Below are 24,172 nucleotides of genomic sequence, written 5' to 3'. Positions count from 1 at the left end.
GGGGGGTCAATTTGGTCGCACAACTAATTTTGGCCCCCGGGGGGGGGGGCTAGGTGTGTGTAATAAACTGCCGACTGAGTGTGTGAGGCAGCACCGGTGAGCCCTCTCCTGTGTGCAGAGTAAAGGGCTCAAGAACCACCAGGAGAAACATGTGGTTGCTTCCCTGCGAGGAAATCGTGTGGTTCGATGTGCACGAGAGCTACGACGAGCAATAATAATGGTGATAATAATGGTAGTGATGATGATGATGATGATGATGGTGGAGGTGGAGGCAGAAGACGCGTGTCGTGTGTGTGTGTGTGTGTGTGTGTGTGTGTGTGTGAGAGTGAGTCGTCGACGTTCGGCGCAGCGTGGCGTCGGATTCCAGCCCACAGAGGAGCGGGATCCTCCACAGGCCGACTCTGATTGGCTCGGACACGGCCAACTCCATTTTGGAAAAACAGCTGTTTGAAGACACAGCCTCTCCGCGTTTGTTAGCAGACGGAACCCTGAAGAAAACACCCAGGCTTCACGGCACAGACACGCACACGCAAACACACACACACACACTTCTTCACCACACGTTTATTTATTCACCCTTTCTTTCTTTCTTTTTTCCCTTTTCTTTCACACCAGCCTGCTTCAGTTTCGGCTCAGCTCGGCTTGCTGCGTTTTTTTTTTGGTTTTTTTTTTGCCCCCTCGTTTTTGTTTTTTTTGTGTATCCGACCTCCAGGAAACTTAACCGGGGATCCATGGTGTTAAATCTCCATTGTAACAAGTGGATAACAGGAGGCGACCGGACCAAGGTTAGTGGCGGTCTTTTCCTACTGACCGTGTGTGATTGTGATTGTGTGTGTGCGCGTGTGCATGTGCGTGTGTGCGCGCGCGCGCTCTTGTTGTGGCTTTTCGAGCATAATATCTGAAGTGACCGTCCCGCAGGGGGGCTGCGGAGTCACGAAGCGGGGGTTTCTACATGGTTTTTAGGGAGGCTTCCTTTTTTTTTTTTTTTTTCCCACCTGCCAACGCGACGACTGACGCTGGACGGTGCATCTGCCTCGGCAGAGCCCCGAGCTGTCCGCCGTCCTCACCCCGAATCTGTCAAACCAACGTCCTCGTTTCCCCTCGGTGCCAGTTGTATGTGGCATTACAGTACGAATGTTAACGACCCCCCCCCCGACTGCGTGAGGCATTCAAGTGCATCCATTATGCTGGGCGCTTGTGTTTGAATTGTGTTGGTATTGTATTGTATTGTGTGTGTGTGTGTGTGTGTGTGTGTGTGTGTGTGTGTACAGTGTGAAGGGGCTGGCATGGACGTCCTCCCCACACATAAGCCGCTGCATTCAGTGGAGCTAATGAGAGCCCGGATGGCTTCTGAAAGCCTCTCTCATCATTTTTTTTGTTTTTGCCCTGTCAGTGCACCCAGCCAAAGACGCCCCCCCCCCCCCCACGAAACCCACATCCACTTCGCTTTCTATTTCCTAACTCAATAAGATGCCAAGGCAGCGGTGACAGCAGCAGTAACCTGGCTGCAGAGTGAAGAAGGAGCATGTCAGTGCGATTTTTTTTTTTTTTTTTTTTTCCTCTGGAGGTGAAGCTTCTTTACTTATTTATTTATTTTTTGAGGTGACACTGCTGGATGGAGATGGTGCTCAGAGATTCAGCAGCAGGACTGGTGGTGGGGAGCAGCCGGGGACGACCCCCCCCCCACACACACAGACAAAGACACACACACACACACACACTTTGCATGAGTGTTGCTGGGCATGTGCCAGCTGCTGGGCACGGGCACTGGTGAAAAATAAACACTGGCTTCTTGCCGCCCTGTGGTGGTTTGCTTCGCTGACTGTACCCAAAACAGTGTTCTCCCTGGGCTCGGTGCACAGTAACCTTTAAACGTGAACATTAAAATGAACCCGCTAATCTGATTTAGATCAAAATAAAATAAAAAAAGCTTTTGCAGTGCTGCAGTGTAACCACCAGGCTTTATTGTCAGGCCGGCGGCAGTTAACAGAACCGGATTGTGTCTGGTTGTGTCTGTGACAAGCTTAACGAAGAGTGTTTAAAAACAGGGCGTGATGTGTAATCATTTGGCATTTCATGTCTCAGAGAAACTGTTGCACATCAGTGGAGACGTTTTAGATTTATTTTTTTTTTGGAAAGAAAAACAGGCAACTACATGCTTCTAGGTCCAGGGTAGAATATATAACATAAAGGAACAAAGTGAGGGTAATACCTTGGGCTGCAACTAATGATTATTTAAATTTTTCTGTGGATTATTTCTCGGTGAATTGTTTGGCCTGCCAAGCTGTAAAAAGTGTGCATCTCGAATTTCCTAAAGGCCAAGGGGATGACATCAAATTGCTTTGTCCAACCAACTCTCCAAAACACTAAAGATATTCAGTTTACTATCATATAAGATCAAGACAAGCAGGAAATCCTCCCAATTCAGAGGCTGGAACTAAGGGACGTTTGGCATTTTTGCTTGGGAAATGACTGCATTGGTTATCAGAATAATTGCATATTAATTTGACTAATCGTTTCAGCTCGAGTAATATGCCAAAGAGCAAGAAAACCAAATGCACGTCACGTTTGCATATTTTGCCGAGGGCTATAGCTGAAGGTGAGTCTGTCTGGACGTACGTTACGTAGCAACATCGTTCCTGGACATTAGTGAAAAAAAAAAATCACATGTCGTGAGGGGATGGAGCCCACCTGATGAATTTAAGATTACAGTCTGACATGTCAGACATGGCTGCTTTCCGAACAGCTGTCTACCGCCTTGTCTCCTCCTTTTTTTGTACCAGCAAACCAAACATGGTCTGTTATCCTTCAGAATGGCCAAGGGGGATTGAGGGCAGCCAGAGCGGAGAGCGCAGTGAGGCTGGAAAACCCCTGCTACTGGAGAGAGACACACACGCATGCCCAGCTGACCTTTGACCGAGCCCAGCAGAACCTTCCCCCCTGTGTTTCGGGTCATGATTACTGACTCAGAACACGGTGCAGGGAAGAAAAGACAGACCCGCCAAGATTACGTGTGCTGGTGTTCTGGCCGTTACGAAGGCTCTTCCTCGGAGGGCCTTTGTTGTGGTTGTGCGGCTTCTAATCCGTGACGCCGGTTACACCAGAAAGCAGCCAGATCGTGAGCGAGCGGGTCATGCGAGCGCAGCTATGATTATCTGCAGTGCTGCATGACCAACGCTCTCACCGGCACCGTTCTCCTCCTCCAACTCCTTCAGCAAATGGAAGTCATATCAGCTCCTGCTGAGGGCTGCCAACAGTAAGATGATTACTCTAAGAACATTTGGGCCCCTATATCCCTGCGCTGAGAGCCTGCATTAAGTATTCACTACGGGGGTGGGAACGGTTACTGTGTGGTTGTTTCCCTCAGTCATTTTTCTGTGAGTGAGCATCAGGTTTTGTTTTGCCCCCCCCTGTATCCCACTTGTAGTCCTACTGAAGGTGAAACGAGCTTTTTCTCGATACAGTATGTTGTAGTACACACAGACTGTTTCATTCCTAGCTAGAGAATAATGAGAATACAGTCAGTTAATGGGAACCTGAAGCAGGACGGGTTTTTTTTTTTTCATGCTTTGGATTAAAAATAGCAATCTATTCTCAGAATTGGTTCAAGTGGCTTCTAGATTCTAGATTTCGTTGAGATTATGTCTCTGGGTCCACACTCGGTCACCCGTCCAGTGACCTTCCCAGGGATCATAAAGCAACGGTCTGTAGCTGAGTCCATAAACAGCGAAGCAGGGTTTTGATACTACGTCAGCCCCCCGCTCAGGGTCTATTTTGGTATGCTTTCCCTGTGTTTTATCATGGGTTTAATGTGTACATATTTTGTGGACGGGGATTTGTCGGTTCAACTGCGTTGACCTCCAACCACATTCTTTGCCCTGCGCGCAGGGGACTTAAGCTCCTCTGTTTTTAGCTCGCTGACTTCCCCATGAGGAGAAAAATGAGTGCCATCACCCCGGCCTTCAGCTTCATGTGTGATAGCCCGAAAAGGCCTCCTGTTATACTGAGATATTTCAGACCACTGCGAGAGGCTCTGGTTATAAGGATGGAAGGATTATTTAATCTCTAATTTCTTCTTTTATTCTCCAAGTACTCAAAGCTACACCCCCCCCCCCTTTTTTTTTTTCCTAGAAAGTGATAACAGTGATTTCCGTGCGTATGCATTTTCCACACCGAAACTGGTATTGATAAAGAAAACATCTGCTCATTCAAAACCCATTTATTTCCCCGTGTTAATGTTCTTTTCGTGTTATCCCCTATTGAGAAGGACCTCTTAACGTCCTGCTTTGATAATGGCACTCACTGATTATCTTTCTGACATTTAAATAATGATTCAGATATTCCAGGTACCTTTTTGGAAAAAAAAATCATGACACAGGTTCTATAAATAGCCGCAGCTGTGGGTCATAGTCGAGTGTTATGATAGCTGCTCTGGCGTTGCCGGAGAAGCTCGGCGATGTGGCAAAAGCGCAGTTCTTTTGACAGGTCTAACAAGTGTTACTGTTAGCAGACACAGGTATTGATATGCAAACAGGCGAACCAACGTCTGTTTATGGCTAAATTCGGAAGTGAGGCCCGTGCACATGCGCCCCGTTTCGGAATGATTGAGCTAAAACAGAACCATACGTAAACATGGCTTTATAAATCTGGTGCAAGGAATGCGTGTGCATATTTTCATCCTTAAAGATTTATGCCTCTGGTCCCTGGAGTCCAAATGTACAGAGGTCAAAAGTGAAGAGGTTAAATTCCGATTCAAACGTTAACCTGCAATAGCTGAATTTTTATTTACTTATTTATTTTTTGGCCACTTGGGGGCAACGGAAACATGTTGCGAACACAGCATGGACAGGTCATCATCTTTTAAGTTGATACTGTGTGAGATGAAGTCGGTAGCGAACAGGTGCCCTACACATCCAGCACCTGTGGCGCAACATCTGGCTCCTTAGCTGCTAAGTGCTCCACCGTGTTCACCAGCTGGTCCCCGACTGTGGCTGTCTGCCGTTTGGGGCCGAGCAGGTTGCGCACAGCGGGTTTTTTTTTTTTTTTTTTAACAGCTTTTTTCACTACACAGTTTCACTACACTAAACCGAAGTCCGCTTCTGCTGGAGACGATGCTGTGAGAGCGGTGAGGGCGAACAAAAAAAAAAAAGCGAATCTAAACAGTGAGCTGAAACTCGTTACAATGCCCCGCCAAGCAAATTAAAGATTGTCATTGTTTCTCTACGGAGAACAGCTTCCGTCTTAAAGAATCAGCCGATCTTGCAAGTGGATATAGAAACGCTCTGGGACTGGCCGTTACTGACCAACGGAAGAGCAGGAGGCTGATGCGCAAATAAACGTATGCAAGTCCTTGCAGGGTCAGAAGGGTCGTATATAAGGACTGAGATAGAAAGACAATTATTCTGTAGGAATTGTCCGTGAAATTTCTTTAGACCTTTTTCTCTGCTGTGAAACTGGCTCGCCATTGAAATATACCGTAACCACTGTGGATACAGACTGACCACAGCCTCTGTCCTCAGCAAGGGCTCAAACTACTAACGTATTACGCCCACAGGGGATGAGTCTGCCATACTCGAAAGATACATTTTGGGTGTGGGATCACTTAAAGGTTTGATTGATTTTATTCCAACTGAAAACGGGCAGAGGAAACAGTACACTGGCTCAGACAGTTTAGGTGACTTGGTCCACAGCCTTGTTAAAGGCCGGGATGGGCTGCAGCTGGCCGCAAACCTGCACACAGTAACTGGCTACAGCAAATGGATGGATAGCGCATATCCATTAGTCAATTTATTTTCATTGTGAACAGATTTATAAGACCCAAATCTATTTCCTCTTGTATTCCCTCTTCCTGATAAATGACATTGTTTGTCGAGGTTCGCTTTTCCAACCTCAGCAAACAACACATCTGATGGCAACACAGCTGTTTTTCAGCATTAAGCCGGTTGATCTAATGTAGCAGAGCCACGTTACGCCCTCTTACTTCAGCAGGACTGGCCCACAGCATCGGCATACATTTCACGGACAGGGTTGAGGTGTTGAATAGACACAGATTTTAATGTATTTGGTGAGGTACTTTTAATCAAGCCTTCTTATGTAAATGGGTTCTCATCCATGTGAACTGGTTTGGAAGTAAAATAGACATGTCCTCTGTTTGGCCCGGCAGGTCAGTGAAAGATGATTTGATGAGAATCTCCCGTCATGAAAAAAAAAAAAAAAATTAAATCGGGCTTTCATTGTTCTAGATGGAGTGGCCCATTTCAAATTCCACGCGACGCGAATCAAGTGTTACAATCAACGAACTTTAAACGTGATTAGACAGAAAAAATGCTTTAGGGAGTAAGGAACGACGTGACCTTCACCGTTGGACGGGGAAATCAGACGCCTGTGATCTGCTTCCCGCTTTGATTCGAACCACACAGGGAATTGTCAGGCTCGGTTTGCTTCAAAAATATTTTATCGTTTTCATCTGAATCCCAGAGGAGGTGGAAGCGACGAGCTATGTTGAGGGGGGGTCGCTCTCGGTAGCTAGACGGAAAATTATTTGATGTCATTAAATTCACTTGACAGCAGTGAATTAAAGGTGTGTCTCATTTCAGAAGGTGTTGCTGGAGGAAAACCCGATTCATCAAATGTGTTAATTACTCTTAAAAAGATGAATAACTGGTTATAGTGAAATGGCCTGTCAGTAGGTAGGATTTTTAAGACGGTGACTGCATGTTTTGTAGCTTCTCTAATTAATCTTTAGAGACAGCCAGTAGCGCAATGTTAAAAAAAGCACATTTGGTCAAGCACTGTACTTTGGTACATTTTTGAGGTACTGTACTTAAGTGTTTTCATTCCATGCCACTATATTCTTCTACTCCACCACATTTCATAGGGAAATGTTGTGCTTTTTACTCCCCTATGTTGGTTTGACAGCTTTTTTGTACATAACACATTAGATAACCGTTATAAAATACAATGCACTGGTCGCAGAACTTTATTTTTTTGCCTCTTTCCTCCCATGAATCATCTCAGGTCCCTCTCAAGATTTATCTTGTGACCCTTTGGAGGGGCCCCGACCCCTGGGCTGCAAACCACTGGACTAAACTAGTTAACTGGATAAGAAGTAGTTAAAACCAGCTCCACCTTGACCTGCTGCAACAGGAAAATCCTGATGCATCAGTCCCAAAGCCCCAAACACATCTTCAAATGTATTAAAAATGTATCAGTGATCTAATAATGTAGAGCTGCACAAATCAATGGAATAATTGATGAATCAACCAGCAGAGGATTAATCAGCAACTGTGGTGATAATCGAGACATAGTTTTAGTCATTTTTGAAAGAAAAATTGCTAAATATTTGCGAGTTCCAGCTTCTCTAAATTGGGGATGTGCTGTTTGTCTCTGTTTTATATCATTGTAAACTGAATATCTTTGGATTTCGGGCCATTTGTCCATCAAAAAAAAAAAGACACTTGGCGATGTCACATTTTGCTGGGTGGGAAATTATGACTATCTTCTGACATTTTATGGACCAAATGATTAATTGATAGTGGAAATAGTCCTTAGCTGCAGCTCCATAGAATCTAATGATAACGGAACACTGAAAGAGGCATTATTTTCTGCAGAAGTACTTTAACTTTGATACTCGAAGTACATTAAGCTGATACCACTTTTACTTGTACTTTTACTAACGTCGGATCTTGAATGAAGGACTTTTACTTGAAATGGAGTATTTTACATTATTTCAATCGTAGTTTTACTTGAGTAACGTATCTTAGTACGTCTTCCAACACTGTTGTCTGCGTTGGTATCACAGTAGGTTTGTTGACCTGCACGTTAGAAAAGCTCAAGGTGCTTGTCCCTTATACCAAGATGAGTGATGTTTTCATTATCTAGGTCTAGGGGAGAGTGCAAAGATCGCCTCTGCTCTTTTTTTTTTTTTTTGTGCTTGCCCACGGGGAGGGTTACGTATGCGCCTTTCTATCCCCGTCAACTCAGCAAATCGAATCACATGACACCCACGTCCTCCTAGACTCGTAGAAAGGAAAGTGTGATGATGCAGCCGAGTGGAATCACTTGGCAAACCTCAGACACAACGAGGCCGTCGGTGCAGGTGAGAGGAGCGGCTCATTGTCTTCAAATGATTTTCCGAATGCAGCATAAAGAGCAGTTGTGTTTTATCGTAATCAAGTTTCTAGCTTTGGAAGTGAGAAGTGTTTCGGCAGAGTGCAGTTTCTGATATGTGCGTTATTTTATCAGAGAGAGGACGAAGGGAGTTGTGGGTGAAATGCTTCTAACAGGTGGTGCAGAGAGAGACGTAGCCCGCAGACAGATCATATATTCTGTTACAAATTGGCTAAATTGTTGTGCGCTACATATGACGGAGGAGGATGTATTATGTTTCTCAAGTTCTCAGAAAAGTAATGAAAACACTGGAGCCTGTGAGGGACATTTCCTTATATAGCAAGCACAATAAACATGCATGCATTCCTTCCCTGCAGCTCTCATCCTCCCTTTTTTTTCCTTTTGTCATCTTCGTGCTTTTTCTATCCTGTCCTTGTCCTCATCTGCTTTCCATCCTTTCCTCATCATCCTCCCCTCATCTTTCTCCACACCCTCCCTCACCCTCTCATGTCCTATCCCCTCATATCCCACTTGTCCTTGCTTCCTCGTCGCTGTCGTCGTCGTCGCTGTCGTCGTCGTCGCTGTCGTCGTCCACCTCCTCCGCCTCCTCCTCCTCCTCCTCCTCGTCAGCCCAAGGGTCTTGTTCAGCCTCCAGTGTGTGTGTGTGTGTGTGTGTGTGTGTGTGTGTGTGCGCGCAGAGAGCCTGGGAAAAGATAGGGCATAAACAACACAGGCAAACAAACCACCTGCTTCCTGCTGAGGTCTCGTGTTGTTAAATGTGTGGACAGAAATAGAACCGGGCAACTTTGCAGTAGAATTAGAATAGATAGAGTGGACAGAAGGAGGAATATCACCGAGCGGCACAGCAGTTACCCACAACATATCACTGTGTCTCTCTGTGACTTAGACAGAGACACCAAGCTGGATGACATGACCCGAGGACTTATGGGAATAGGGAGGCTAAAAGTACCTGAAGCTAAAACAATCGATTAATCAATTAGTCCATCGACAGAAAATTAATCTGCAACTATTTTGACAATCCAGAAATCACTTAAGTCATTTCTTTTTAAACCAAAAATGCCAGAAATTCCCAAGTTGTAGCTTCTCAGTTGAGGATTTTCTGTTTTTCTTTGTCTTATGTGATTGTATATTAAGCATTTTGGGGTTTTGGACTGCTTGTCGGATAAAACATGGATGCAGGAAATTGTGACGGGCCTTTTTCAGTTTTCTTTTCTTTTTTTTTTTTTTTTGGATTACCGATCTTTTTTTTTCTTTTTTTTTTTTTTTTTAACAACTCAAGGATATTCAGTTTTGAATGACATAAACAGAAAAACGCAGCAAATCTTCACACTTTACAAGCTGGGACCAAATAATCTTTGCAATTTTCAATTTTTTCTTCATTAAACTGAAACGATTGATTATCAACAGTGCTGCTAGTTACAGTTTTTTTTTTTTTTTTTTAAATGTGTACTTTCAGCTCTCTCAGTACTTTTCCAGACACACAGCAGAGTCAACCACATCTAAATATTTTCAATGTGGACGTAGAGTTACAGCCACGCCATATCCCTACCCACTATATCCCTGAGAGCTGCTTTACACACTCATAAATTAGTTTGGCTTTTAAGTAAACAAGAGAACAACTGTTGAGAGACTTTTGTCTCGAGGCACATCAATCTCTTTGACCTATTTTTTATTGTGAGAGGTAGGGAATGCTGAAAAGCTCTGTGTGTTCGCTTGTGACATTCACCATAAAATCATTTTATTTTGGTGTGTTTTTGTAATAACACTGCCTTTGAAGAGCCAGAAGAGACTCAGTTGCTGTGCCGTTTGGAAATGGAGATGTGAGAATGTCGTTTTCGTGGGGTGGGGGGTAGGCGGTGTGTGTGTGTGTGTGTGTGTGTGGGGGGGGGTAATCATGGTCGAGTTGAAGCACCTGCTCCTGACTCAGCTGTGAATCATGGGTGGTTGATGATACTCAGTCACACCCATCCTATAAACACACACACACAGACACACACAGACACACACACACACACACACACACACGAACGAACCAGGGGATTCCCTATAGCCCGAGGCAGGGCATGCTGCTACAGTCGGCTCGGTCTCATATGTCTGGCCGTCTGGCCGCTCGTATCTGCTGCCTGTAAAACAGCGATTGTTCACATCTTTTTTGCAGTTTTTTTGGGCCACAGGGACACAGGCACACAAAGGACGCGGTGTTGTACATTCAACATCTCTGGTAATGTAACCTTTACTTGCCTCCAAACACGGAGAAAAATCCTGTACGGGTCTCTGATGCTGTTACTTTACTGTAATGTGCGAAGGCATAGCAATGTTACGGTTAACCGACTCTCCAGAACTGGTATCGACTGAACCAGCTGTTGCTAAGTGAGCTATGCTAACAAGAGGGAGCATGGCCTGCAGTAGAAGTGTTGTCTGCCTCTTCATTGTTGTTTATTATACAATCCTGATCAACAAAATCATTTTAAGTGCCTGTCTATAGACTGGCGGTTGAGGTTTCTAGCTTGTGGGTTTTAATTACACAGATTCAGAGTTTAGAAAACCGTGTTATGTAAATGTTTTCTTTTCTCAGCATTTGTTAACATCGCTTTTCAGCTGTGGTAATCAGTGTCGTTTGAGTATAGTGAAAGAACTGAAATTCCTGAATGACTTCCTGTGCAGCAGCAGGTCATGTGAATGGGATGTGGGTGGAATTGTTTGGTGTTGTCATTTAACTTTAAGGGATTACTTTGGAAATTTGGGAAATACTCTCATGTCCATCTGTTCAGTGTGAAGTTACGGCCAGGAGACAGTTAGCTTCCTCGAGTCTTGTCGTCATTGTGAGGTGTCCAGGCAACCGGTGGCGATTTCCAACAACACGTAGTCCAGCGTGACCAAGCTCAGCCCCCAACACTGACGCTGGCTTGTTAAAAAGGGGAACTCCACTGATTTTACACAATAAAAGTCTATTCACAGGTCTTGAGAAGTACTGCTGCATATGTGAAAGAAGTTGAATAAAGCCTTTTGTGGCTGCAGAGGGAGCCGTGTGTATCTCGAGAAATTACATCCCAGCGATGTCGCTGGAGTGAGCGTCGACGGGGCTGGAGACTACTAGTTTTAAAATGGGGGGGGGGGATCCGGGGGCGTGGAGTCAGGAAGAAATGAGCTTTCAAAACCTCGGTAACCCGCTCCTCATCTCCGCTTGCGTCTAGAGGCTCAAGGCTACATCAGCCGCTACCGGCACGACGCACCTGAATCTCTGGCCCCGACTGCTGGCAGTCGAGCTGCGCTGTGGCTCACGTAGGCGCCAGGTTTTGATGAGGAAGAATAATGTGTAGGAAAAGAAATCAATGCAGCAGAACCAGATATAACTTTATTTATTATTTATTTTATTTTTATCTGTGTGTGTGTGTCCATTGTGAGTCCGTCACTGTTATAGGAGTGCGGTGCTAAATCAGGAGAGTACTCCTTTAAGTAACCCCTTGACTTTGCATTGTTCGGTGACGGGTGGAGGAACGATGGACGGGAGAACTGCGTTCATTCCTGTGCTGCTGCTTATGTCTGGGCCGGAACAGAATATACGCTCAGTGGCCACTTTATTAGGTACATCGGTGCAATCTAACGCAACCCAATAAGACAGCTCTGCCACATGTTCTCCCCTTACGAAGTTTATAACAGCCAGTCGTTTCGAGAGGTGTAAATATCAACCCGTATGTTGGTGACTGCGGTAGTAGTTAGTGGTGGTGTTGAACTGGACGGCGTTACATCGATATGCGTCTGTAAATATTATTCTGCCCTCGTATTTGTAAATGTGGGGTGGGCAAAACGTTCGAAACAGCTCCCCATGGGATGCAGTCCAGTTCAACACCAGTGCAGACTGCAACCTCACTAACAAACATAGTTAAGTTAATTTCTTTCTGACAGCGTCAATCAAAACTGACATTATCCTTGTTAACGCTGAGCTGTTTTACTGGGGTTGCATTAGATTTTACAGGTTTACCTAACAAAGTGAGTGCATAGACTAGTGCCTTGTTCAGTTGGCTCACCGCAGTCAAGCTCAGACACAGCTCGCTGTAAAAGATCAACGAGATAATAGCACAGTGGCTAGCCGGCTAGTTTGCCGAATGCACTATTTCACAATAAGGGATCGATTTTAGCACCGCAAAATGCATCACGCCCGCTCGTTAATCTTCACGACACCAACATGTTTACACGGTGGACACATCAGTGTCAGTTTTCTACACTTGTGCGGCGTGGTGACGATCTGTTTCTCTCCCGCTATGCCTTATCCACTCAATAGGAAGCATTAGTCTTCCAACATACCATAAATCAAAGCAGGAAAATGTCTTTCACTTTGATATGCAGATTTCAAAGGGAATAGAAGAGATTAGATTGCCATCGCCGGCTGTATTCTCAGCTGGTTCCTCCCATATCTTACTGGCCTTTCAGTTTATATGGGGAACAAAGCTTCATCTTCCACTCCTCTTCTTTCCGCTTTCCCCAGAGGTCCCGTCCTCTCTGTTACTGCTCGCTAGCTGTGTCTCTCCTCTAGGCCTCATCGCTCACAGCCCAACATACCACTGAATGCATATGTGCACAGCACAGCTACACGAAGCCATAAAACTTTGATACTGACACCCGAGTGTTGGATGTCACAGGATTTAATCCACGTGAACATCAGTGTATGTTTATTTTTGACCTTTCAAACCCCTGTAGTTTGCTTCAGCCTCATTTCATTTCAATGATAAAAATAATTATATATATATATATATATATATATATATATATATATATAATTATTATTTATTTTTTTTAATTTATTAGTTCTTTATTATTATTCAAAGCACTGCTTTGATCAAATTGAGAGTTAAATAATACTAGAAAGATAATTTTCTCATCCCGAGAACAATCTCTAAACGGCAACCCTGAAATATTTTCCTTCTTTTCTTTTTTCTTTTCTTTTCCTCAATAAGTGCAGTTTCAACAGCACTAACGGTAAAACACCTATTACCCAAATTCTAAGGTTAGACGACGCTTTCAGCCGGAGCTGTTTCAGTTTTACTGCATCGACTGCAGCCCACCAGCCACACTGGTCCTGGTAACCCGGAGAACAAAGTCAAGAAGTCCTTCTGCACGGAGAGACTTAACCACACAGGTTGTCAGTAAAGTTTAGAATTGATTTTTGTGACCACAAAGGCTCATGTTGCTGCACTGCATCTCTGACCTTCGGAGCTCCTATAAGCCAGTTGTAGCCTGAAGTTTCTCAGGCGGGGAAGAGATAGACGATCCTCGACCCTGGTGAAAACATGATGATAGGGCCTTTTTTATGAAACCATCAGCACTGTGGAAAACTTGACTCCTTAGTTCTATAAGCATAGCTTCATTTTGTTACACGGAGCATATTTTACATAAATTAGAGGTGAAACGATTTGTAGATTAACTGATTGGTTCGCTGAAACAAAATTGATCTGCAACTGTTTTGATAATCAATTAGTTGTTTAAGCAAACTTTTGAGCAAAGAATTTCTGGGTCCTACTTCTCAAATGAGAACATTTTCTGGTTTTCTTCGTCTTCTTTGATAGTAAAGTGAATATCTTTTGGGTTTTGGGCTGTTGGTCGGACAAAAGAAGACATTTTATGACTTTGCCATGAGCTCAGGGAACTTGTGATGGAATATTTTTGCAATTAGCTGACATTCAACAGACCAAAAAATTAATTGGCAAAATAATCTGCATGTTAATCTATAATGAAAGTAATCTGTAGTTGCAGCCCCGCTGCACATGACTAATTATCTTTATTTTTTACTCATATCTTTGCATATTTATCACCCTCTTTGGTGGTAGTAGTAGGACTAGTAGTAGCAGTAAAATTTGTAACAAATTCTTAAATCTAATAATGCAAGACGTTGTCTTTGTCTGTTGTCAGGACCTTGTAGTTTAAAGCAAAACAGCAGTTACATTGCATTATATTTCAGTTGACTGCTCTTTGAAAGGAAACAGTTTTTAAAACCAGATGTCCTCAGAAGACTTAACTGTATTACACTGGAGTAGAGCTGAGACGATGAGTTGATTGACAGAACATTAATCTGCAAGTACTTCAACAATCAATTCACTATACCAGTCTTTTTTCAAGCAAACATAGCGGAAAAAATGTCTGGTTCCAGCCTCTCAGTTGTGAGGGTTTGCTGTTTTTCTGTGTTTTGGACCATTGTTCAGACATAAAAAGACATTTGAAGACTTAACCTTGGGCTCTGCAAAACAGTTTTTCCCTCTTTCTACAACTATATGTATGGCGAAAATAATCCATCACGAAAATAATTGTTAGCTGCGGCGCTTCTTCCCTTAACATGCCGGCAGTGTAAACCTGAGATTGGGTGTCATTTTTTTTTAATGTTTAAAATGTCTCTTTTTTTGGAGCACAGTCATTCATGTGTATGCTTTTCTTCTCATGAGAGACAAATGCGGGGAACCGATCTCTAAAGTGCTCCGAGCTGTGAAGTGGGGAGCAGCCCCTCTGTATGTCGGCAGAGGTAATCCGTCCAAGCTAGATCGTCGTAGCTTTCTGACGTAGCGGCCTTGCCTGGGCCTTTTGTTTTATTCATCAGCTCACTCGAAACTTTTCCACAGTAGGTGATGCTAATAGCCTTGGTCAGGCTTCTTGTCCGCTCTTCCTCGGCTGTCTGATAATGCCTTCGGGCGTAGGAGCTCAGTGTGCTCATCTATGATGGCAATTATGCGAGAGTGGCAGTGATCATTCTCAGTATCTTCGCTCGGTGAAAAGGAGATTGAAAATTGCATTGAGTATCCAGTGTTATCAGTGGTAATTCTGCATGTCTGACACAGAAGACGGAGACCTCTACTGTGGCTCAGCAGTAAGCCTGAGACTTTAAAGTGCCAGCGAGACAACGGTGGTAAGAAGTTCTTGCGGAGGAGATTTGTGTCTGCTTGTCTTCCCCCGGCGGGGAGGGCTTTCACAGTGTCAATGCAAATGGCTTACTGTCGAGTAGCAAAAGCTAGCTGCTCGGCAAGTTGCAATATGCACTTCACCGGGGGAAATTAGGCCTTCACACACAGCCAGGGTCCCATAAGAAGAGGAAGGATATAGCGCAAATATATACACCAGAGTTGAGTGGACGAGGGCTTTTATTTATTTATGAGAGGAAGACCATTGAGGAACAACAATGCTGTTCCCGATGAGGAAATACAGCTCCCTTGTGTTTGAAGTGGGCTCGTTGTCAACCACGCAGCTGCTGACATCATGTGAACAGACAGTACCCAGACCACATTTGACGGGGGGCCGAGAGGCAGCGAGCAGGAGGGCAAAGAGCTGCGAGACACTAGGGTTATGGTGCTCTCGGTGTGTAACGCTGAGGGGCGGATGGATCCGGATCAGCTTGTATGAAGCGGTTTGGTTCTGCTTGTAGGCGCCGGACGGCACGATGACTTTGGTAAGACAGACAGTTGTTAACTTTTGACCTTATCTGTGCTTTTCCTTTGGAACCATTGTTCGACCACGGGAGCTGTAATGGCTGAGAATTGCTGAGTCTCCGTTTTGTACTGCCGGAAAAAAGGAAAAAAAAAAAAAAAAGAGCACTTTCTTTCCTTTAAAAAGGAGGCGGGTTTCTGTGGTTTTTTTGCAGCTGATACGATTAGATGATTAATCAGTTAGTCGAGCGAAAGAAAATTGGCAGCTATTTTTACTGTTTGTTTAACAAAATATTTCAAGTAAAAAAGCCAAACCTACTGGTTTCAGCTTCTCACAGTGTGAGGATTTGATGCTTTCCTCTGTCTTGTATCCTTGTAAATTGGATAGCGTTGGGTTTCCGACTGCTGGTAAGACCAAACGAGACATCATCCAGAATTCTGGGAAACTGCAGCTGATGATTATTTTCCCTATCAATGAATCTGCTGATTATTTCCTGGATTGATCAGTCGATCCTTTATGTCTGTCGTGTAAGAAAACAGTGACAGATCCTCCTCAGTGCTGGAGGTGATGAATCAGGATGTCTTTTTTTTTTTTTTTTTCTACCCAACAGTCCAAAACCCAAAAATCTTCAGTTTAGTATCATGTATGACAAACAAAAGCGTTATATCCTAAAATTTGAAAATCTGAGACCAGGAAATATTCGATATTTTTGCTTTGAAAATGTACTAAAACGGTTGTTTGATCATCAAAGAAGTTGCCAATTTTTTTTTTCGATCGACTAATCGCTGCAGCTCTACATTGTCTCATTTTTCTCGACTTTTTAGAGATCAAACAATAGATTTATAGATAATGAAAATAATTTTTTTTCCGATAGATAGATAACATCCAACTTAAAGGCCGAACTTCCAGGCAGTTCATTAAGTACTCAGGGTTGAAAAGGCCAATGGAAAAGCTGAGTTGCTCCGAGAGGCGGGTGAAACTCATTCACGTGGTGGCTTTTTGCCTTGTCAATAAATGCAGCATAATTGGTTGACAGACTTGAAATTGGTCGTGTAGACGGCGCTAATGGATGTGGAAATCAGCAAAGAAGCCAGTCTTTGTGCGGGTTATTGCCGATAATGTGAGTTTATCACACACAGATCGGGCACAGGGGCTCCAGCAGGATAGTAGTGAGCCGGCCTGTCTGATGGGCCCAGTGTAAGTGGCTATGCTGACTCATATTCCCTCAGTGATCTCAAAGGCTTTTGTTCTGAATGTCTCCATTGCCAAAACCTTTCCTGTTACATGTCACTTGCCCAGTGTGGTTTCTGGTCAAACCTGTCATGAATGAAACCTCTCTGTACACAGCAACTACCCGCCGTTGTGCGCTTTTGTTTAGCCTATGCTTTCATTCACAATGAGGTTATGGTGCTTTTTGTGTAGATACGATAACGCAGCTCCTTTCTTTCACAATGGAGGAATTACCAGAATTTGAATTACGCATTTTTTTTTTCCTGAAATAACTGTGTAGAGCCCCGCGTTGGAAAGGATCCAGACTTACTGTGCAGAGCAGGAGGGTGAAGGGGAAAGAGTGAGACTAAGCTGAGTTCAGCTCATGAGCTGAGCTGCAGCGATTTCCCTCTGAGGACTGAGTTGTTATTGTCTTGAGTGCAAATACACAGCTGTGATACTTGTCTTTTGGTATTGTTTCCAGCTGCAGCTGTGTCCAGTTTCCCTCTGTATACACGCCCTGGCCTTACACATAAAGACCTTCTTTTTATTTAACCAGGACATGCACTTTAAGAGAGCTATACAGTAATAATTCATAATCACAGTTTCTGAAATGTGGTCAGGAGATGCTGTTGAGATTTCATTGAACACACAGAATGCCTTTAAGAGGAGATGCAGTGCAAATGCCATTTACCAAAAAACTTTTAGGACGCCGGTCTAGATGGGCGTAGGTCTCGAACGATTCATCTTTTACTAAAATGACAGAAAGTTCATCTGCACCAAGTTTGATAATTGTTTTTATTCATTTAAGTCATTTATCAAGAAAAAATGCCAATCTGGAATTTGTGACATTTTTTATTTCCTGACATTTTACTGTAAAGACTAAACAACTAATTGAAAAAAAAAAAAATATTGATAGACCAATAAAAAGATCAAATGTAATTGTTATTTGCTGCCCTAGATGGTGAATGACTACTTTGTTATTCCACATAATGAACATGAGCTGCAATTAGTTCAGTCACGTGGAAGATCATTGGTGTCTTTTCCAGATCATCTGCTTCCAAGTCACTTAACACGTTCATTTACATTATAAAAATCAGAGCAGTTGAACAAGAAAAAGCCTACACTGCACCCAGCACTACAAAAACAAATTCTTCATCACAGTGAGCTTAATGGATATCCGAGATAAAGTGATTTTAAAGTGCAGCGCCATTAAACCGCTTCTACCACAGCTGAGACCAGGCAGTCGGGAAGAGAAGAGTGTGAACACGTGGCGAAGAGCTGAAGGCAGAACAACATCGCCGTCACCGTCACCGCCCCTCCATGGAAACCTGTTTGTGATCTAATGCTGGGATTTCATACACGTGTGCGGGCAAGCCGACTAATTAAACAAACAAACGGCAGTTAGGCGGGTCTCCCGTAAGCCGCATGACAACTGGGCCAGTGGAGTAGAAAAAAAGGCAAACACAACACAACACAGCACACAAACGTACACAGTTGGTGCTAGTCGTTCGTGTTTTAATAGTCAAAGATGGATCTTCCGATGAACTCTTTCAAGTTCTGTGAAGAAGTTGAGCTGATTGGTTGCTGGGCCGAAGGCTCATTTTTGTATCGTGACTGTAAATGGCCATTTTCATATGACGGGAGCTGCGATTTAAAGGCATAGTTTGACATTTGGGAAATACACTTATTTCTTGTTTTGTTAGAGATGGATGAGCACATTGGTGCCAGTCTTACGTTTATACTGTTACAGTAAATATGAAGATACCACCAGCAGCTGCTTAGCCAGCCAGCGAGCTAACTTAGCTTAGCACCAAGACTAAAAACGGGAGGAAACTGCTAGCCTGGCTCTGTCCGGTGGTAAGAAAATATGCCACACGGTACCTTTGAAACTCACTAATTAACATATTTTATCTTGTTTGTTTTTTTTAAAAAGGTGCTCTATAAGTAAGTATTTGCTATCGCTACATAGCCAACATTAGCGTTAACAGCTGTTTACTTACCAGTCTAGAAGAAACGTTGCGAGTTCAGCATCAAACTTCGTTCCTTTATTCGCCAAGAGCCGCCTCCAGCGGTTGAAAGCAACGCCAGTGTTAACTCTTGTTTTCCTTCTATTTCAATCCCTTCTTTTCTTCCACTGAAGCTAGCATGCTAGCCAGCTAGCCCCGGCCCAGCCCCGTCTCGCAGCACCACTTTGCGATGGTGAGCCACCGTGGCGTCCAGTCTGCCCTCAGTCCAGCGTGAGAGGATGAAGAAGTAGCGCCGCCCGGAGGGCCTGTCCTAACCCCTTGTCTTGTAAACGCACCCGCTGGCTGAAGCTCTTGGCGAGCAGCCGTCATCATGTTAAAATGCTCTCTGTGCGCTCTTGTGCCAGTATTTTCACTCTTGGCCAGTGATGTTTTGTGGAGGAATATACAGCACTCTGTCATCGTTTTTTTTATGTTTTAAAAAATGAAAGAGCGAGGCTGTGTCTTTTTGCTGTTATTAATGTCTGTTCTGGTCTGTTATGAGAGGCAGGTCTATCACCTCAAGTTGATTTCCGACAGGAAGCTAGCTGGTAGCTTGACCCCCGTCAGGTGTTAATGAAACACAGCTGGAGGACAGAGGTGTCTGACTCTCCCCAGTCATACTTTTAAACAAATCATATCAATGCTGCTATAAGAGCTGTGAAGCAGCTCTTCCCGTCAGTCTGTGAAGCTAACGTTACAGTGTTAGGGATTCAACAAATGGTTTATATATATTTTTTTTTAAATAAATTATTCATTTGTTCTAAAAAATGTCAGAAAGGAGTAAAAAAAATTAAAAAAAAAATTACCATTACACTTTTTTCCACACACCAAGGTGATGTCTGCATATGTCTTGTTTTGTCTGACCAACAGTCCAAAACTAAAGCACATTCAGTTCAAAATGATGTAAAACAAAGAAAAGCAGCACCTTTGAGAAGGTGGGACCAGAGAATGATTGATGTTTTGTTTTTTTTAAATCACTGAGCTAATCAGGTAATCGACGTAACTGTTTCAGCGTTAAACAGTATTTGTCGGGGACCATCAGTCAGATATCAGTCGCCGTCGGATGTTTGTCATTACTACCGTAAGTCAACAGGCCAACTGTCTGTCAACACTGTCAGTGCCAGGATTACATTAGAATATTGTTTTGTAATGTCAATGGTATGAAAAATAAACCAACCCTGGGATTGTTGTACAAACAAAATAAGTTGGAAATTTTGTTTAAATTAAAAAAAAAACAAGCAAAACAAACAAAAGTTTGTGATGATACAATAATAGTTTATTCAGCCCAGTCTATGTAGAGCACAAATACAGAGCTTGACTTAAGTTAAATTTCTAGAAAATAATCATCAGAGTTGCATATTTTCCTCAAGTCGTTCAGCCCTAAGTGGTGGTTAATGAAAGTCTCAGTCGTTGGAAGTTAAGGTTGTGGAAAAGGTAGAAGGTGTAATTACGGACCTGTGAGAGATTATGGCCTCCCACTGCGATTTGGCTCGCTAATGACTGTACAGCCTGCGGATGCCGATGACAATCTATCGGAGGATCACACCACCATCTGCAGTCGGAAATACAGAATGGCTCTTGTGCGTGGCGGGAGCGCTCAGGGAAATGCCAGCCACGTCGAACTCTGTGACATTTCCCGGGGTACCGGTTTTACCTGCGGGGGCTTAAAGATTGCCCTTCACGGCAAATTCCCCATTCCAAAAACAGCGTTCCCCACGTCTGTGTGGCTTGTGACCTCTCAGGGAATGACCCGGGGTGCTTCCTTTTTTGGTACACATACTGTGCATGAGAGAGAGAGAGAGAGAGAAAACAATTATGGTGCCTCTTGAATGATACTGAAAGAATGTGAGTGAAAGCGTTTGGGAACAGGCTGGCCCCGGGTCAGCGTGTCGTGGCTGTGTCTGCCAGCTCGTTTTTATTCCTCTCCCATCCTTTGACTTGTTTCCCTTTCAGACTCCAACCCCCTCATGTTTTCTTAAAGATTCCTGGCTTAGCTGCTCAGCTGTTCTGTCATGGTTGTGAGTAAGTCTGTAGCTGTAATGTAGTCAGTCATGCTGCCCATACACAGCGGCGAGGTCTTTGCTATCTGTGCCGGCCTTCGGCGGGGGGGACTGAAGCTGTAGGAGAGGAGCAGCTGTGACGACATTTACAGTCTGACACAGCGTCTCTTTCTCTGCATCAGACGACTATTTCCTCCTACTACTTTCTTATCTTTTCTGTTCTCTTGTCTTTTGTGGGGCAGTCTTATTTTTTTGCCCTCTTCTCTCTGATCAGTTACTGGCTGTATAGTGTTTTAGCAGGATCCATGACCTAGTTAAAAATGGACTGAGAACAGGAAACTGAAGAGGAATGAATGGCAAATGGGAGCTTGACTGTTTTTTTTGTTTTGTTTTTTTTACTTGCCTCTGCTCGCCTTTTGAAGGGTTCAAGGCTCTTTTACTCTGGCTCTCCGTATTGATCAGTGCGTTTTCCGGCCTCTCTTCTATTTAGAATCCTTGCTGTGTCAGTAAAACAAATGGACTGTATTTGAGGGGTTTGACTATGCAAGCGAGAGCCCCAGAGAGATTCGGTGCAGCGTTTTGGTTTTAGGTCGGCCAATTAGCACAGATATCGGTCGTGCCATTAATCGCTTTGCAAAAATAGAAATTGCAATTATTAACAGCTTCCAGTTAAAATGCTTCTGAAGTGGCCCCTTTGTGCCCACACACTCTCTCTCTCTCTCTGCACTGGTAACCCTCAGTTACCTCTAAAATAGCTCAGCACTTTTTTTTTTTTTTTTGGGGCCAATATTCTTGTGGGTCGTGCTGATTTATCCGAAGTAGAAACGCACACGACACAATGGTATGTCCTCCCAAGGCCCCCGCGGACGGCTGAAGGGGCACAGCAGGGTGAATCATTTGCTTCTTGCACCGCCTCCGCAGCCGTCTGACATCCCCTCCTCCCCTCTGGCAGGTGTAATGAGAGCGCTGGTCATGGACAGATGATGGACGTGGAGACGTCGTACTCGGACTTCATCAACTGTGATCGCACAGGCCGCAGGAACGCAGTGCCCGACATCTCGGGGGAGGGGGCAGTAGTGGCCAGCACCAGTGAACTCACCAAAGACCTGGCAGAGATGGACCTGAAGGCTGCAGGTCAGTAAACTCACACCTGAATACATGTGTAGTATAGTGTAAAAGCAAAGTAAATATGCATACATTTGTGCATACCGTACTCTAAAGACCAGGGGCCAGTTTCACAAAGATATTTTAGGCTGGTCTGTAGTGTTAGACCAGTCTTAATTTTGCTCCTAGATTAGTGCAATGCAAGTTAGTCAGTCTCAAAGTTAGGTAGGTCTGTTTTTAGTCTCGAAGCCTGATAGTGCTGCAGTTCTGTGAATAGTAGAAATACTCGCAGGTGGTAATACTCGCATGGGCAGTGACGTACTGTTGTTTACCCCAAAATATTAAATTAAAAACTGACTTGTTTTAAAACTAAAAAAGTGGCCACCCTCCCTCCAGGCTAACTCGTAACTAAGACCCATGTTTCCATGATAACACATCTATGAAACCTCCTGACTATTGAGAGGACGACGAGTTTTTAAAAGAAAAAAAACTGCAATAATCTGTTGGAAATACAACAGCACTGACGACATCGTCGGTCATTTTCGTTTGCACAGCGAAACTATCCTTGAACCCGACTGATGCGCGGGCACACGCACCGAGCCCTGCTACCAGAAGCCACAGCATCCCAGCTCTGCTAAGATGATCTACACTGTTCTACACTGCATTGAGATTTTTTTGTATTGTCGCGTTGTTTGCTGAATTTTCCCAGTAAAATGTCCTTGTAGACGTTGAATTCCTCCAGAAGGCAAACTTTTTCTGCTGAAGCGCAAATGGAGCTGAGTGGTTTGACGTGGTTACTTGATTTGGCAAAATTCATGGCAAAAAGGCCCTCATGAAGATGGTCCCGAACTAGAAAGCTCTGTGCAGTGGATAAATTTAGACGTCCGTCTGAAGTCCGACTGTTTGTTTGATCTCCACCAACGCGCCACAACAATAAAACTGGTAACTCGTTTTAATGTTGTGGCTGTTCGGTGGAAGCCTTAGTCACGGTCTACCTTTGAGAAACCAGCCCCTGAAACCTGAAAGCGCCAAAATATCAAAACACAGACAGGTGGGATTACTCAGACTGGTGTCGTAGCGAGACTGGATTGATGTTGCCTCAGTGCTAAATGAGCCGTAATGGCAGCACAATGACAGATTGTCCTCGTTTCCTCTACTCTCAGAGTGTCAAGTTGTTATGGAGGAACATGTCTGAACATGACAGAAATGTTTCCCAGGCCGACCATTGTGTGTCACATCATTGTTTTTGCTGACTTCCTTCTCAGCCAACGACGTGTTTCCCATGATATATGGTGACCAATCCAACCGCTATAAATCACACTATTGTTAAGACTGGTCTGGTGGGAAGCCTCAGCCAGATAATCTCATATCACGCCGACACCGTGTTGCTACGGGAAGTTGTCGTCCCTTCCTCAGGATTCTCACTCTTTATTTATTTCAGGAGCCTCAAAGCGGATTCATTCCCTGCTGTTAGGAGTGCCAAACCATTACTGAGCTTGATTATATATACGCTTACATCTTTGACTGATTTGTGTGCATATTGTTTCCCATGTTGTCCTCCAGAAGGAGACCCGGGGGCCTCCCCAGCCCCTGAGGCAGAGGGCTCCCCCAGCCAAGACGCCCAGGGAAGCGGAGGCCCATCCTAGACTCAGCTGGACACTAAAGGGGGGCAGAGCCAAGGAGAGAAAAGTAGAGAGGAAGCAGGTGAAAGTGGAGAGGCATGGAGAAAGGAAAGAGAGAGTGTATGTGGGTTGTCCTAACTGGACACGGGGACACCTTCGCTCACTGCTGGCGTGTTAGGAGCTTCCGGAGCTCTAAATGTTCGCCTTTTATTGAATGAGATTGTAACATTGGGAAAAGAACAGAGCAGAACTGACAGTTGAGACGCTGCGCTGTTAGTAGAAAGCACAGAAACTTCGGATTAATGTCTGTGGAGATGGACTAAGCTGAACAGAATTCATTCATAACAACACTCGAAACATTGTTCCAACCTAATATGGAACTGTGTCACGGAGAGCGTATTCTTAATCATTCGTTTGTCCTTTTCTTTCTACGTATGTGTGTGCGTTTGTGACTCTCTTGTTCAATTCCATCGCCAAGTCTTTTCTTTTCTTTAGTTACAAACATAGTCACCATTATACTGTCGTGTATGGACTCCATATTTATTGCTAAATGTTCAGTGATAACTTTGTGATAGCAATTTTCTTTGTGTAATAAAATACTTATGAATTACTGTAACATTTGTATTTTATGTTTTCGAGCGTAATTGACTTCACGTGGCGTCTTGCAGCCTTCTGTTTTATTGAACACAGC

The 24,172-nt window shown here is 44.0% G+C and overlaps 1 protein-coding gene across 3 annotated transcripts; it reads left to right on the top strand.

Annotated features, from left to right (window-relative positions):
• The first annotated feature begins 388 nt into the window (after window positions 1–388).
• On the top strand, window positions 389–24,097 carry pkig (protein kinase (cAMP-dependent, catalytic) inhibitor gamma). 3 transcript variants are annotated; one of them, XM_040153996.1, is made up of 3 exons: window positions 389–785; window positions 21,708–21,889; window positions 23,423–24,097. In XM_040153996.1, the coding sequence occupies exons 2-3, from the start codon at window positions 21,736–21,738 to the stop codon at window positions 23,503–23,505; spliced, it is 237 nt and encodes a 78-aa protein (XP_040009930.1). In that variant the 5' UTR covers window positions 389–785; window positions 21,708–21,735; the 3' UTR covers window positions 23,506–24,097. The 3 variants fall into 3 exon arrangements, with proteins under 3 accessions (XP_040009930.1, XP_040009932.1, XP_040009931.1); XM_040153998.1 differs by lacking the exon at window positions 389–785 and adding an exon at window positions 10,203–10,351; XM_040153997.1 differs by lacking the exon at window positions 389–785 and adding an exon at window positions 15,399–15,559.
• Window positions 24,098–24,172: the final 75 nt, after the last annotated feature.

Source organism: Xiphias gladius, chromosome 18, assembly GCF_016859285.1.
Source record: "Xiphias gladius isolate SHS-SW01 ecotype Sanya breed wild chromosome 18, ASM1685928v1, whole genome shotgun sequence".
In the NCBI taxonomy this organism is placed as follows: Eukaryota; Metazoa; Chordata; class Actinopteri; order Istiophoriformes; family Xiphiidae; genus Xiphias; species Xiphias gladius.
The sequence above is the reverse complement of the archived record's forward strand: the minus strand, read 5'-3'. Positions and strand labels throughout refer to the sequence as shown.